We start from the raw sequence: 16,203 nt of genomic DNA on the forward strand, positions 1-16,203 counted from the left end.
GCAGACCTTGGCAGGGTGTTTTCCCATGTATTTGTGTAAAGGAACAAAGGAAGAAGAAAGCTTACAGGTCAAATCCTCATGGGACCTCTAAGTCCTAATCCTGTGTGGGGCTTTTTTTTTGTTTGGTTTTTCAAGACACGATTTCTCTGTGTAATAACCTTGGCTACCCTGGAACTCTTTGTAGACCAGGCTGGCCTTGATCTCACAGAAATCCGCCTGCCTCTGCCTCCCAAGTGCTGGGATTAAAGGCGTGTGCCACCACGCCCGACTATGTGGGGCTTTTTATAGGAAGAAAGCTAAAGTTTGGCATGCTTCAAAGACTTGTTAAGTGGGAGGACTTGGGCTTATTATATTTAATTAATTTATGTGTGGAAGTGTTTTGCCTGCATGTATGTCTGTGCACCATGTTTCTGCCTGGTGCCCTTAAGAAACCAGAAGAGGCCAGCATGGTGGTGCACGTGGATCTCTATGAGTTTGAGACCAGCCTGGTCTACACAGCAAGTTCAGGACAGCCAAGACACAGAGAAACCCTGTCTAAGAAGCCAGAAGAGAGGCCGGGCGGGTGGCGTATACCTTTAATCCTAATACTTGGGAGGCAGAGGTAAGTGGATCTCTGTGAGTTCCAGGCTAGCCTGGTCTACAAAAGAGTCCAGGACAGCCAAGGCTACACAGAGAAAACCTAAAAAAAAAAAAAGCAGCAGCAGGAAGAAGACTTCTGGAATTAGACAGCTGTGAGCCACCATGTGGGTGTCAGGAACTGAACCCGGGTCCTCTGGAAGAGCAGCTGATTTGCCCTTACCTGCTGAGTCATCCCTCCAGCCTCCAGGACCTGGGGGTGTGTACCTTCATATTTCTATTTAAAATTTACTGTGTGGATGGGAAAACTAATTGTATCAAATACGTAAGGCTCTTGGAGGCATCGCTGACACACAGGCCACAGGCTTTTGTGAGGTTACGTCTGCTGCCTAGTCTCCTACACCTCAACTGTCCTGCAGTGGGAACTGGAGTCGGGTGTGCTGAGCATTTGTGAGGTACACTCTTGAGGCTCTGTGCTGAAAGGCTGTTGTCGCTCATTCTATCAACTTCTCGGCTCTGTCAGCAGCTGGAGTTTAAGAAACACCCCATACTTGTCACATTTCTGCCTTAGCATTTTACTTGTACCCCGCATTCTTGGAACTGTCTTCATCTAAGCTCAACAGGAGATGGCAAAGATGCTGGCTCTACCTCCAAGAGCAGCTGTTGGAGCTGCCTGGGAAGATTCACACGTCAGGAAATCGGGGAGATGCTGTGAGGGTGGGCAGCCGCCTGCAGACAGCCCAGCAGCGCCTGGAGCAGGTGCTGGGTTGCAGGCCAAGTCTCTCACAGAGGTGCAGGCAGAGCTTGCACCTCCTCCAGGCACTTGTCATAGGCCTCCTGATAGTCCTCATGGGGCTTCACCAGGATCACGCAAGTGGGTCGCTTGGAGCCTGTAGCTGCACCTAAGTCCTGCACAGAAGAGGAGAAAGGCTGCTGGGAACAGAGGTCACAGGTGACCCACCAGCCCAATCTGGCCCACAGCCCTGTCCCGTTGGTATACATGACATTTAAAAATTATTTCATACAGTTGCCATCACTAAGCTTCCAAACCATGGTCCCCTGAGCCAATACTGAATATCCCCGACGGCCTGAAGTCCCCAGCTCCCTTCTTCACACCTTGGGCCCCAGACATGGTCCTAGCTACGCAAGGAAGGACGTGAGCGCAGACCCCGTAACAGTGCAGTCATGGGAATGCAGGGTTCCCATTCTCAACACACAAAATTCCCATCTTACAGGAAGGAGACCTGCCAGCCACTTTAGTCTCAGCCCGGAAAGTTGTGGCAGAATTGCTTGAGCTGCAGTGGCTGGTGCCAACCTAGGTGATGTAAGAAGACACCATCTCAAAAAAAAAAAAACAACCAAAAAACAATGTCTTGAAAAACCAAAAAGAAGCCGGGCGTGGTGGCGCATGCCTGTAATCCCAGCACTTGGGAGGCAGGGGCGGGCAGATCGCTGTGAGTTCGAGGCCAGCCTGGTCTACAAAGTGAGTCCAGGACAGCCAAGGCTAACACAGAGAGACCCTGTCTCAAAACCCCCCCCCAAAAAAAAAATTTAAAAAAAGAAAGAAAAACCAAAAAGAAAAGAAAACAAGCCACCTAGACCGGAGAATTCTAACACTTCGAGTTACTTCCTCAGATAATGTCCCTAAGGCCAAGTTGGGAGTAGGGCAGGAGCTCCTCACCGTCTTAGAGGGAATATAGACATAGGGTAAGTTCTGGTCCTCGCACATAATTGGAAGATGGCAGTACACCTCAATCGGCAATGTGTCCCCTGCCAAAACCAAGATCCTGCAACGAGAGAGAAACCACCATCGTTTCTACTTTGCCCCCCTCCTTCCCTTTCAGTTGGTAAGCGCTACCTCCAGCAGGGCTATGAGGGCACAGGGGGAATCTCTGTGAGTTCAAGGCCAGCCTAGCCAAGGTATACAGAGAAACTCTGTCGGGGGGAAAAAAGAAAAAAAAAATGCCTTGCCTCTCTGGGGACGTTATCTCTGCTTGGCAGCATGTAAATGCCACCAAATGTGACAAGCAGTAGGTACAGTACTGGGGCAGATGAGGTATGGGGGAATGCCAAAAACAGCAATTCAGCTCTCCTTGGAGTAGGCAATGTTCCAACCCTTGAACAGAGACTTGAGTGCCACGACGAGGCTCCCAAAATGGCAGGGGCGGGGCTATAATGAGGCCAAGGGACTCGGTGGTGCTGCAGGGCTGGCCACCGAGAACAAAGATGGCCCTTTGCAGTACACACTAGGAGGGGACAGAGAACAGAGCCGCAGGAGTGGCAGGAGTCACACCTAAATGTTTGAACAGATAGGCTGTCCCAAGAGGAAGCTTGCCAGAGTCCTCAACTGAGGAGGTGAGCTGTCACTGGACCAGACCCAGAAGGAGAATGTTCTTCAAGGTGGGAGACAAAACCCTGTCACCTCCATACCCTTCCCTTGGGCATCCGCTGGTCTTCACTGCCTGCTGCTTTGCTGCCCTCCCTTGTGGTCCCTTCTCCTTGGCTGCCCTGATCCATAGTCATGCCAGGTGGCGCCTGAAGCTGCCAGTGCCCACTTGCCCTACCAAAACACAACCATCTGCCTGTAGGACAGCTAAGCACGGCATGTAGGGGCCATTCTGCATGTCAGCTCGGGGCCTCGTAGGATACAGGCACTGCCAAGCCTGACCACCTGAGTTCAGTCCCTGGAACCCAAATGGTGGAACAGGATCAACTCTCACAAGTTGTCCTCTGAAGTCCATATACGTGTGTGTGTGTGTGTACCACAGTGCACGTGTGCACAGGCATGCACACACACACATTATAAAGGAACCATTTGAAATAACTTAAAAGTTACCTAAAACTAGGCCAGGTGGTGGCGGTACACGCCTTTAGTCCCAGCACTTGGGAGACACAGGCAGGCGGATCTCTGTGAGTTCAAGGCCAGCCTGGTCTACAGAATGAGTTCTAGGACAGCCAGAGCTGTTATACGGGGGGTGGGGGTGGAGAATGTTACCTAAAGCCACATTTAAAACGCTTTCATGTAAAACCTGGTTTTCTTTTACTTTGGAACTCACAAACTACAGCCCAAATTAGCATCTAGAAGTTATAGACTTGGGGCTGGAGAGAGAACTCGGCGGTTAAGAGCGCTGGCTGCTCTTCCTGAGGACCGGGATTTAATTCCCAGCACCCACAAAATACCTCAACTGTTTGTAGTTCCAGTTCTAGAGGATCTGGCACTATACATGCAGGCAAAACACCAATGCATATAAAACAAAAATACATAAATCTTAAAACAAAAACAAAACCCCCAGACTTGTCACTGCCCTCTCGAATCCATCAACCTTAACTCTTCATCTGGGCTACAATAGCTTCCTAAATCCGACCTGCCTCTTCTTAAGTCTTTCCTCAATATCACTTTTCAGGTTTCGCTTTGTTCTTAGAACAAAAACTAAACCTACCATTCCTTTAAAAGCCCCCATGAGGGCTGGAGAGATGGCCCAAATTTGTTTCCTAGCACCCACACAGTGGTGCATAACCAACCACCTGTAACTACAGTCCAAGGGGATCGGACTGACACCTTGCCGCCTTCTGACTTCCAAGAACACCAGTGATTCAGGCAAAACATTCACACAAATAAGTCAAAAAGATCAAAAATTTAAAGGCCCTCAAGAGGCGCTTAACTGATACACTCTGCCCAGGAGCCTACTCCTCTCAGGGGCCCAACCCTCCAAATGTGTTTTGTTGTTTTAGGTGGGGGGGTTTCCATACTTGGTTATGGCGTCCCTGGAACTCAGAGATCTGCCTCTGTTGGGATGAAAGGCCTACACTGACACTCCTGGCTACCATCCTACCCTATCCTTTGTTGTTTTTGAGATGTTTCCAGAACTCGTGCTGGCCTTGAACTTGATATGTTGTGGAGGTTAACCCTCACTCGCCCCAGGCCTGTTTGGGAAATGTCCCTCTACATCAAGTTGCCTGAAGCCTGGAAAAGTACTGCCAATTTACAGCGTGAACACACGGGGCTCTGGTGTGTGTGTGTGGGGGGGGGGGGGGGCTGGGTTTCTTTTTTCTTCCCTGTCATTCACTGGGAGCTCCTTCAAGTGATGAGGGTGTTGGTAGCGAAAGAAGTTTACTGCCTTGACTGGTCAGAGTCAACTTCACCTCTACTGAGCACCTAGGTAGATGGAATTTCCTCTTAACCAATTAAAAACCCAAACTCAGCGACAGAGTAATTGTCTGCTGTTCACAAGGCTCTGGGTTCAATCCCTAGCACTGCAGAAATGACACACAAGACCTGAAATCCAGCGAAAACACGAGCTCTTACCCTTTCTCGCCCTTGTTGACAAATTTCTGAACCTCCTTCACTCCGCGACGAATCTGCTTCTGCTTCACGGCTGCAACGAAGAAGCGTGAGCCGAGTCCCCCCCCCCCCACTCCCACCCCCGTCGTCCGCCCGCCGGCCGGCCCGCCTCACCCTTCTTGATGCACTTGTAGAGCTTGCGCGTCAGGCGGCGGGAAGCCAGGGGCTGCGCGATGGGGTTCAGGTTGACCAGCAGCTCCTCGTACGTTCGCTCCTCGCTGCAGCCCTCCGCCTGCGCCTCAGACTCCTCGGGGACGGCCTTTATTTTGGTCATCTTAGCGACAAACGCAGCGCAGTCAGAGCACAGAGCAACCACGCGGCCGCCGCCTCCGGGATCACTTCCGGGTCATGAGGCTGCCCTTACCCTCTGACCAATTGGGAAACGAGGTATTCTGCACTGACCAATCTCTAAATCGATCTTCTGGGGGGGGCGGGGTCTTACCGTAGGGGCGGGGGTACTAGGCAATCTAGGGGCGGGTTTGGATTTCCCTGGCGGGAACCTAGGGAAGTGGAGTTTAGGAATAGAGTTCCAGAGGAAAAACGGGAAGCCTGGTGGCGCTGGCAGCGCCATCCCTTAATCCCAGCACTCGGGAGGCAGAGGCAGGTGGATCCCTGTGAGTTCGAGGCCAGCCTGGTCTACAGAGTGACATCCAGGACAGACACACAGGGCTACATACAGAGAAACCTTGTCTCAAAAAAAAAAAAAAAAAAACCCTCAAAACAAAATATAAAAATAAGCTGGGCGCGGTGGTGCACGCCTTTAATCCCATCACTCGAGAGGCAGAGGCAGGTGGATCTCTGAGTTCGAGGCCAGCCTGATCTACAAAGAGAGTTCTAGGACAGCCAGGGCTATTACACAGAGAAACCCTGTCTCGAAGAACAACAGACAAATAAATATATAGATACATACACACATAGAGGAAAGAGGCTGAGTCTCCTTCCCGGAGAAAAGGAAGCAGAAAAAGGAAATTATGACCCTAATGTGGCTCCTTAGCTCCTGGCCACAACTAAGGAAGGTTTTTTCTTTTTTCTTTTTTCTTTTTCTTTTTATTTTTTTAGTTTTTCCAGACAGGTATTCTCTATGTTATCTTGGCTGTCCTGTTATCTATTCACTTTGCAGACCAGGCTGGCCTCAAACTCACAGTGATCCACCTGCCTCTGCCTCTGGAATGCTAGGATTACAGGCATGTGCCACCACTCCCGGCTGAAGGTTTTTTCATATTTTCTTTTCCCCTTCCTGGATCCTGTTGCTGAATCTATAAGCCTCATGCCTTTGATCCCAGCAGTGGAGAGGCAGAGGCAGGTGGGTTCTATCGTTTCTAGGTTAGCCTGGTCTACACAGTGAGTTCTGCTCGGTGGTGGCGACATAGGCCTTTAATCCCAGCACTTGGGAGACAGGGAACTCTGAGTTCAAGGCCAGCCTGGTCTAGCGAGCAAGTTCCAGGACAGACCTCTTGCCTTGAACTCACAGAAATCTGCCTGCCTCTGCCTCCGTGAGTGCTGGGATTAAAGATGTGCGCCATCGTGCCGGACTCGGATTTTGACAGTGTTTTAGCAGTGCTTAGCACCTGCTCTGTGTTCCAGGAAAAACTGCCTCTCTTCTAACACTCTCACTGGCTGTTTAGAAAAAGAGGGACAAAAAAAAAAAAAAAAAAAGAAAGAAAGAAAGAAAGAAAGAAAGAAAGAAAAGAAAAGAAAAAGAAAAAAAAGAAAGAAAGAAAGAAAGAAAGAAAAAGAGGGACCCAAGCAGTTTATCTACAGTTCTAGCTAGGTAGGATACTAAGATGGAAGAATGTTGTAAATCCAGGAATTTGGGGGTACCCTAGGCAACATAGTAAGATCCTGTTTTGAAAAAGGGACTGGTAAGTTGGCTCTACCGATAAAGGCAGATCCTTCACAAGAGCCTGGGGCTGGCAGCATAGCTGTCTTAATCCACTCCCTTGCGTAGACAGCCACCTTCTGGAGATCCCCGGAGTTACCACTGACTGTGGCTGGCAACGCTCTGTTTGCAGATTTGGACTTAATCATTCTTGGGTTTTGTTTTCTGTATGGCATTAGTTACCTTAGTCTAAAAATGCTAAATAGAAGTTCCATAAATATATTACTAATAACATTTCAATAACTTCTTTTATACTATATGGTTGCAACGTTTGTATTTTATCATCGCTGGATTTGTTGTTTTGTTTTTGTTTTTTGAGTCAGGGTTTCTCTGTGCAGCCTTGGCTGTCCTGGAACTCTCTCTGTAGACCAGGCTGGCCTCAAACTCAGAGATCCACCTGCCCCTGCCTCCCAAGTGGTGACATTAAAAATGTATGCTGCCACTGCTCAGCACCTTGCTGTTTTTTTTAAAGATTTATTTTTATTTATTTGTTTGTTTTATGTGGATGAGTGTTCTATCTGCATGTACACCTGAATGCCAGAAGAGGGTATCAGATCTCAGTATAGATGGCTGTGAGCTACCATGTGGTTGCTGGGAATTGAACTCAGGACCTCTGGAAGAGTAGACAGTGCTCTTCACTGCTGAGTCATCTTTCCAGCCCCTATTTTTATTTTTTGGTTTTTCGAGACAGTGTTTCTCTGTGTAACAGCCTTGGCTGTCTTGGACTCACTTTGTAGACCAGGCTGGCCTCGAACTCACAGAGATCCACCTGCCTCTGCCTCCATAGTGCTGGAATTAAAGGCATGTGCCACCATACCCGGCCCCCCTATTTGTATTTGTATTTTAAAATTGTGTTTGTATGTAGGTGTGTGCATGTGAGTACCGGTGCCTGTGGAGGCTATCGACATCTGACCTCCTGGAGTTGGAGTTATGATTGTGAACAACCTGACAGGGGTGCTGAAAACCTAACTCAGGTCCTCGTGAAGAGCAGCAAGTGCTCTGGACTGGTTAGCCATCTCCCAATTGATGCTCATGTCTCAATGTCCTGTTTTATAAACTAAACCTTCAGGGCTGGAAAGATGGCTCGGCCTTTATGAGTATGGACTGCGCTTGCAGAGGACCCAAGTTTGGCTCCCTGCACCCACACTGGGGAGCTCAAAACCATCGCAACTCTAGTTCTAAAGGACCTGACACTCTCTTCTGGACTCTGTGGGCACCTGCATTCATGGGCACATACTCCCCCACACATAAACATTATGGTAAAATAAAATATTTTTTAAAAATTTAGGGGCAGGGTGCTAAGCATAGTGGCCAGTCTGGTCTACAGAGTAAATTACAGGATAGCCAGGCTACACAGAGAGCCCAAAAATAAAATAAAATTTTCTTTCTTTTTGTTTTCGTTTTTTTTTCTAGACAGGGTTTCTCTGTGTAGCCTTGGCTGTCCTGGACTCACTCTATAGACCACGCTGGCCCTGAATTTACAGAGTTCCTCCTGCCTCTGCCTCCCAGAGTGCTCGGATTATAGGCATCTGCCACCATGCCTGGCTATAAAACAAATTTAAATGCTTATTTGGTTTTTTTTGTTTGTTTGTTTTGTTTTTTGGTTTTTGTTTTTTTGTTTTTTGAGTTTTCGAGACAGGGTTTCTCTGTATACCCTTGGCTGTCCTGGACTCACTCTGTAGACCAGGCTGGCCTCGAACTCACAGCGATCTGCCTGCCTCTGCCTGCCTCTGCCTCCCGAGTGCTGGGATTAAAGGTGTGCACCACCACGCCTGGCTTTAAATGCTTATTTTACTTATTTTGTGTGTAAGGGTATTTTGTCTGCATACCACAGGTGTGCCTGCCAGAAGAGGGTGTCAAAGCCCTTGGAGCCAGCAACCACATGTTGGCTCACAACCGTCTATAATAACATCTGGTGCCCTCTGCTGGCATGCAAGTGTACATACAGACAAAACAGCATATACGTAATACATTTAAAAAAATCTTTTTTTTCCCCAGACAGGTTTCTCTGTCCCATACTTGCTTTGTAGACCAGGCTGTCCTTGAACTCAGAGATCCACTTGCCTGTGCCTCCCAGAGTGCTGGGATTACTGGCAAGAAGTATGTTCTTAATTGTTATTTGAAGCCCAGGATATGTAAATGTAACTTCCTCACCTGCCTTTTCTGTGGGAAAGGTGCCTATTAGTTGAGTAAGGAGTGTGGCTTTTTGCATAATTAAGAGCTGGGGCTATGGCTGGGCATGCTTTAATCCCAGCACTCAGGAGGCAGAGGCAGGCGGATCCCTAGGAGTTCAAGGCCAGTCTGGGGGCTAGTAGCTGGGCAGGAACTTCTGGGTGCTTTGCAGAAGGAGCTGCAGGCAGGCCGAGGCAAGGAGAAGGATACTGGGCGGAGCTCAGAGGTAGGCAGTGAGAACTATGTTGGAGAGACCCAGGAAGTCTGGTTAAATTAGTAGCAAGCTGAGAGACAGCAAAAGCCAACAGCCTTAAATCATATACATGACTCCTGTCTTTAGTAAACCTGAAGCAGGATCTTCAAAAGCCCCGAAATACACCACACTCAAGTGCAGCCCCTGATGAAATAAGTAAGTGTAATGTTTTTAGAAACACACAAGGGCCAGGCGTGGTGGCGCACACCTTTAATGTCAGCACTTGGCGGGTCGGTAGATCTCTGTGAGTTTGAGCTACAGAGCTACAGAACTAGTTTCAGAACAGGCAGGAAAACCCTTTTTTTTTTTTTTTTTTGGTTTCTCGAGACAGGGTTTCTCTGTGTAGCCCTGGCTGTCCTGGACTCGCTTTGTAGACCAGGCTTTCTTGAAAAACAAAGCCGGGTGTTGGTGGTGCACGCCTTTAATCCCAGCACTCGGGAGGCAGAGGCAGGCGGATCGCTGTGAGTTCCAGGCCAGCCTGCTCTACAGCGTGAGTCCAGGACAGCCAAGGAAACACAGAGAAACCCTCTCTCAAAAAACAAACAAACAAACAAACAAACAAAAAACCGACCACACCACAAAACAAAACAAAAACTCCAAAACTCTCCTCAAAGCAGATAGATTTTAAAGATCTATTTTTTAAATTTAAAGAAGATTGATTCATTTTATGATTATGAATATCTTGTCTGTGTTGTGTTCATGGAGGCCAGAAGAGGGCGCTGGAGTCTGGAACTGGAGTTATAAACAGCTATGAATCACCGTGTGGGTGCTGAGAATCAAACCTGGGTGCTCTGCTAGAGCAGCCAGTGCTCTCCACGCGCAGTGAGTCATCTACCCAGCCCCATGCCTAAGGAAATCGTTCAAAAAGGAAAGGAGAAAACTGAGATGGGGTTGAGCTGGGTTGGTAGGCAGCTTGCCTGCATGGACGAAACTCTGGGTTCATTTTCCAGCAAAAAAAACCAACCAAACTACCAAAACAAAACAAACCCCCCCCCAAAAAAAATTGGGCATGGTGACTCACATCTGTAATTCTAGAACTCAGGAGGTAGAAGCAGGAAGATCCTGATTTCAGAGTCGTCCTTGGCTACATTAGAAGGTGGATGCCAGCCTGGGCTACATGAGACTCTGTCTCAAACAAACAAACAAAAAACCATATATGTGTGTGTGCGTGTATGTATGTATACATATATGTCATATATTATTACATATATACATATAAACGTGTGTGTATGTGTGTGTGTAATTTTCTTCCTTTTAGTTTTTTGAGATAGGGTTTCTCTGTGTTATCTTGGCTGTTCTGGACTCGCTTTGTAGACCAGGCTGGCCTCCAACTCACAGTGATCCTCCTGCCTCTGCCTCCCGAGGGCTGGGATTACGGGCTTGCACTGCCACCACGCCCGGCTTTATATAAGTAATTTTCAAGCCGCTGTACAAGTGAGCATGAATGAGAAGCGACTTTCAGAGATATTTCCATCTTGTGAGCCCAGGCTTAAGTGACAGTGTTTTATCTTGCTCGGCAAACCAGGTCCTGCCTTCCTGGTGAAGTAGTCTAACTAGTTCCCTAGGAGGGTGTGGAAAACAGGAGGCCACATGCAGCTTCCAGAATCCAAGAAGCAGGAGATAGGTTCTGGCAGTTTCCTTGTGTTGGTTGGAGGCTCCCCAGACTGGCATCCTACATCTTCCCACGCCTTTCCAACCGCTGCCCGCGGCTTGCAGGGTTCTGGAGTTTTGGCTGCCTGGGTGGTTGTGAAAAGGTGGGCAAACAGCCTTTGCTTTTCCCTCTGCTGTGCGGGAGGGAGGGAGGAGCCCAGCCGGTGGGTTGGTCCCTCCCTGCCTCTTCCGGTTTCTGGGCTTGGTGGTGGAAGGGCAGAACTGGTGTCTTTGGGCTCTGTGGCTTTCCCAGCAGGATGAGAAAGGCCTTTGCTGTGGAGGAGCTGAGGGACAATGACCAGGGAAGCTGCCCGCCTTTTTATTTGACCTCCTTTTTGTCCCCTTTGCTGAGTTTTGTCAGAGAGAGAGTTGGGCTTTGTTTTCGAAACGGAGCATCTCTTCCTCTTTTCTTTTCTTTCTTTTTTTCCTCTAGAGACAGGGTTTCTCTGTGTAGCCCTGCCTGTCCTGGACTCGGTTTGTAGACCAGGCTGGCCTCGAACTCACAGCGATGCCTGCCTCTGCCTCCCGAGTGCTGGGATTAAAGGCGTGCGGCCACCACTGCTTGGCTCTCTCTAACTCTTTTATTTTTTATTTTATTTTATTTTTTCGCTTCCTCTTTTAATGATTTATTTTCGCTAGGTCCAAAAGGAACTCCAATTCTCCAAACTCCAAAAGGCAGTGAAAATACCCCAGAAATTAGCCCTACCTGCACCGTAGGAAGATTTCTGACAGATAAAAGCCACAGTTCCTCGGAAACTTGTGAAACTGGTTCCCATTTGCCAAAAGGAGTCATTTCCTTACCTCTGGCAGAAGGGTCATACGGCTGCATGTCAAAGCTCACACGGGCCTCCAGGCGCCCTCCGTATGACAAGTACGCCGTGTGCATTTCCCAGGCCCCACTGCAGTCTCCTGGGCCTCCCCTCCGCCCAGCCACTCGCCCCCCTTACCCCTCTTACCCCCTTTCTTCTCACTATGCTCTCTCTATTCTCTATCCCCTGGTGTCCTCCCCTCTCTCTCTCTCTCTGGGAGCCCTGGCCATGTCCTGCCTGCTGACCTCGTTCAGTCTACCTCTTTCTGCTCTGGCCTCTTCCAGATGCCTCTGGCTGTTCTCTCACGTTTGTACAACAGAAACCACACCATGGAGTGGTCATGTGGTCAGTTTCTCTACTGCGTCCTTCCTTGCATACAATTTCATTATTTGTGTGTGTATGTATCCATGAGTGCAGGTGCCTGCAGAGGCCAGAAGAGGAAGTCAAATCTCTTGGAGTTGGAGTTATAGGTGATTGTGAGCCGCTCACTGTAAAGGTAACTTTTATTCTCCTGGCTCAATTGCTGTCTGGGAGGCTTAATGCCTCCTGCTAATTTAGGACTAGTCCTGAAAGCGTCTAGCCTCCATACACTCTAATTTAGGCCTAGACTGTTTTCGGCTTCTCAGACTTACTGCTTAAGAAGCTCACCCTTGCCGGGCGTGATGGCGCACGCCTTTAATCCCAGCACTCGGGAGGCAGAGGCAAGTGGATCGCTGCGAGTTCGAGGCCAGCCTGGTCTACAAAGCTAATCTAGGACAGCCAAGACTACACAGAGAGACCTTGTCTCGAAAAACCAAAAAATAAATAAATAAATAAATAAATAAATAAAAAAATAAAAGCTCACTCTTGCGGGGCGTGGTGGCACACACCTGTAATCCCAGCACTAGGGAGGCAGAGGCAGATGGATCACTGTGAGTTCGAGGCCGGCCTATTCTACAAAGCGAGTCCAGGACAGCCAAGGCTACACAGAGAACCCCTGCCTCGAAAAGCCAATAAATAAATAAGAAAGAAAAAGAAAAAAAAATTAAGCTCACCCTTACTTGTTCTTACTGAGCTCTGGGCTGATTGGTTCAACTCAGCTGTTCTGGCTCCAACTCTTCTTTTTTTTTTTTTAGAAAGATTTATTTCTTTAATTTATTTTTTTGTTTGTTTTTTGAAACAAGGTCTCTGTGTAACCCTTGCTGTCCTGGAACTCTCTCTCTCTCTCTCTCTCTCTCTCTCTTTTTAATTGCTTTTTAAAAAATGTTACATACATTGGTGTTTTGACTGCATGTATGTGTGAGGATATCAGATCCCCTGGGACAGAAGTTACAGACAGTTATGACCTTCCATGTGGGTGCTGGGAATTGAACCTGTGTCCTCTTGAAGAGCAGTCAGACTCTTAACCTCTGAGCCATGTCTCCAGCCCTGGAACTCTGGAACTCTCTTGTAGACCAGGCTGGCCAAGAACTCACAGTAATCCAGCTGCCTCTGCCTCCTGAGTGCTGGGATTAAAGATGTGTGCCACCACACCTAGCTTATTTTTATTATTTTTATTTTTTAAGAGACTTTATTCTGTATACAATATCCTGCCTGCATGTGTTCCTTCCTGCCAGTAGAGGGCACCAGATTCCATTATAGATGGTTATGAGCCACCATGTGTCTGCTGGGAATTGAACTCAGGACCTCTGGAAGTGTAGTCAGTGCTCTTAACCACTGAGCCATCTCTGCAGCCGCTGGATCCAGCTCTTCTCCCAGCTGACCTATTGACTCTGGCTTCTCTCTTGGCCCAGAAGTGCTCTGCTTGGCCTCATACTAACTCAGCAATCTGTTCTAGTTCTATTCTGGCTTCTCATTTTCTGGCTCCTGTCTTCACCTGACTTCTCTCTCTGCAACCCATTTCTGTTACTATCCTGGTAAAACTGCTCCTCTCTCTGTAAATTGCCTTTTAAGTAGCTTCCCTTTCCTCTCTCTGTTCTCATCAGAGCTGGGTGTATCCTGTTCTGTCAAATCTTCTGATTTGTCACCTTTTCTGCCACTCTATTAGACATCACTTTCAAACGTGGATGCTTCCTTCTACAAACTAACTTTACCTTCGTTTGGGATTAAAAGCATGTACCACTGTACCTGGACCTAAGCTTTTTTTTTTTTTTTTTTTTTTTTTTTTTTGGTTTTTCGAGACAGGGTTTCTCTGTGTAGCCTTGGCTGTCCTGGACTCGCTTTGTAGACCAGGCTGGCCTCGAACTCACAGCGATCCACCTGCCTCTGCCTCCCGAGTGCTGGGATTAAAGGCGTGCGCCACCACGCCCGGCCCCCCCTAAGCTTTTCTTTACCTGACACTTGCTCTATCCTAGGCTGGCCTGAAACTCAGATCTGTTTACCTCTGTCTCCTGGATTAAAGGCGTGTTTGTATTCCAGCCGGATCACACAGACCTAGGGGATCTTTGGATGTGATGTCTTGCCAGAGCAGGCATGTTCTGAACTAACATCCCTCTACACCTCACATAGGTGTTGGGAACAGACCTTTGGTCTTCTGGAAGAGCAATATGTGCTCTTAACCACTGAGTCATTTCTCTAGCCCAAGAAATGGATCATCGCTTTACTGTTCTGCAGCTACCGGAAGCTGGTACCAGAGGAAGTAGAAGAAACCATGGCAGTGGGATGGCAAGGACTCCAGGGGGACTTCCTGGTTGGTTTCTTCCCTTTTACCTTCTCTGCCCTCTGCACTGGGTGTGACTAGCCTGGCCCAGTCCCTCCCTCCACTGGGTGGTTCCTGCCGCAGTCTAACTGTACACTCTCCATCGGTGTGCAGACTTGGGTTTTGGCCAAGGCACACTCCTTGATGGCTCTCATTATCAGCCTCCTTTCTATGCCCTCCTGGAACTGTCACTCTGGCTGTGTGCTGACTTCTGTTTGTGTTCTGTCTGAACCCCTCGTCAGGGCACGAGGCCCCTGCTTCCCCGCATCCCTGTGTGCCTCCAAGATCAACTTGCAGTTCTGAGAGCTGAGAGTCGGCTGCCTCCTCAGCCTGGAGCCTCTGCTCTAGCAGTTTCCTCTCTCTGTGTTAGGATTCGGCTTCAGTCCCGCCTACTTGTGATGTCATTGCTTACCTGCCACAGGGGAGGAGGGGAGGGACATGACCCTGCCCAGGAGCCATATAAAAGGACAGACTCTCCATTCGGGTCTCTTTCTACTCTTTCTCTCTCTACCCCCCCCCACACCCCCACCTGCCTCTCTCTCTCTCCACCCCCTCTCCCTCTCCCTCTCTCCCCTCCCCAAGCCTCTCTCCGCCTTCTACCTGCTCTACTCTCTTTCTCTTCTTTCTCTCTGGGGTACCCCCCTTTTCCTCCCCCCCCCCATGCTCATTTAATAAACTCCTTTACAACATAATATCTGCTGCCTGGTACCTTATTATACCTTTATTACCTTCTATCTTACTGCCTTAGTTATTATTAATCATAACACCCTGCACCCCCTCTTATTCAGAGAACCTCTTCAGAAAGCCGCCTAGGCCTCTCCTCCTATGGGAAGCTTTGTTTGGTTTATGCTCTGTTTCCCCAAAATGCATCACTCTCACTCTCTTTGGTAGCCCCTGATGGCATTACATAAGACAGGTGCTCGTGTGTGTGTGTGTGTGTGTGTGTGTGTGTGTGTGTGTGTTTTCTTTTTTTTTTTTTCTTTTTTTTTTTTTTTTAAAGATTTATTTATTTATTATTAGGTATACAGTACTCTGCCTGCATGTACATCTGCAGGCAGAGGAGGACATCAGATCACATTATAGAGGGTTGTGAGCCACCATGTGGTTGCTGGGAATTGAACTCATGACCTCTGGAAGAGCAGACAGTGCTCTTAACCGCTGAGCCATCTCTCCAGCCCGTGTGTGTGTTTTCAAGACAGGGTTTCTTTGTATAGCCTTGGCTGTCCAGTACTCACTTTATAGACCAGGCTGGCTTTGAACTCACAGTGATCCACCTGCCTGTACCTGTGCTGGGATTACAGGCGTGCACCACAGCACCTGGGTTCAGTGTCATGTGTAGGCATAAGGTTATTGTGTAGTTTAAATTGATTTCCTGTCTAAATGTTGTGTAAACTCTGCTCCCCAGTAGTTTCCCCCTTGATATGTCAATAAAGCAGCTTACAGCCAATCAATGAGCAGGGGAGAGAATAGGGCTGGACTTCCTGCCAGCCAAGGAAGGAGAAGAGTTAGGAGACTAAGTGAGGGATGCCGTGGGTAGAGGACCCAGGAAGATCAGAAAAAAGGAGCTGGACCTGAGAAAAACTACAACATGCAAGCCGGGTGGTGGTGGCACACGCCTTTAATTCTAACACTCGGGAGGCAGAGGCGGGCGGATCGCTGTGAGTTCGAGGCCAGCCTGGTCTACAAAGGAAGTTTAGGACAGCCAAGGCTACACAGAGAGACTGTCTCAGAAAACAAAAACCAAAAAACTACAAAATGCAAGTATTGCTGGGATGTTTGCTAGGAGCAAGACAAAATATCCCAGAGGGTTAAGAATAGACCTGATGGGTGTGGTGGTGCACGCCT

General features: G+C 48.4%; 1 protein-coding gene across 2 annotated transcripts; it reads right to left on the reverse strand.

The window, feature by feature from the left end:
* Positions 1 to 559: 559 nt before the first annotated feature.
* On the reverse strand, positions 560 to 5,290 carry NHP2 (NHP2 ribonucleoprotein). 2 transcript variants are annotated; one of them, XM_084764162.1, is made up of 5 exons: positions 5,033 to 5,290; positions 4,883 to 4,952; positions 2,258 to 2,363; positions 1,745 to 1,891; positions 1,347 to 1,485 (listed from the first exon to the last, which is right to left on the reverse strand). In XM_084764162.1, the coding sequence occupies exons 1-4, from the start codon at positions 5,190 to 5,192 to the stop codon at positions 1,760 to 1,762; spliced, it is 468 nt and encodes a 155-aa protein (XP_084620288.1). In that variant the 5' UTR covers positions 5,193 to 5,290; the 3' UTR covers positions 1,347 to 1,485; positions 1,745 to 1,759. The 2 variants fall into 2 exon arrangements, with proteins under 2 accessions (XP_084620289.1, XP_084620288.1); XM_084764163.1 differs by lacking the exon at positions 1,745 to 1,891 and having other exon boundaries at positions 560 to 1,485; positions 5,033 to 5,286.
* Between the last annotated feature and the right edge of the window lie 10,913 nt (positions 5,291 to 16,203).

The sequence above is a fragment of the Acomys minous genome (genome assembly GCF_964271855.1).
Source record: "Acomys minous genome assembly, chromosome: 16".
NCBI classification, from domain to species: domain Eukaryota; kingdom Metazoa; phylum Chordata; class Mammalia; order Rodentia; family Muridae; genus Acomys; species Acomys minous.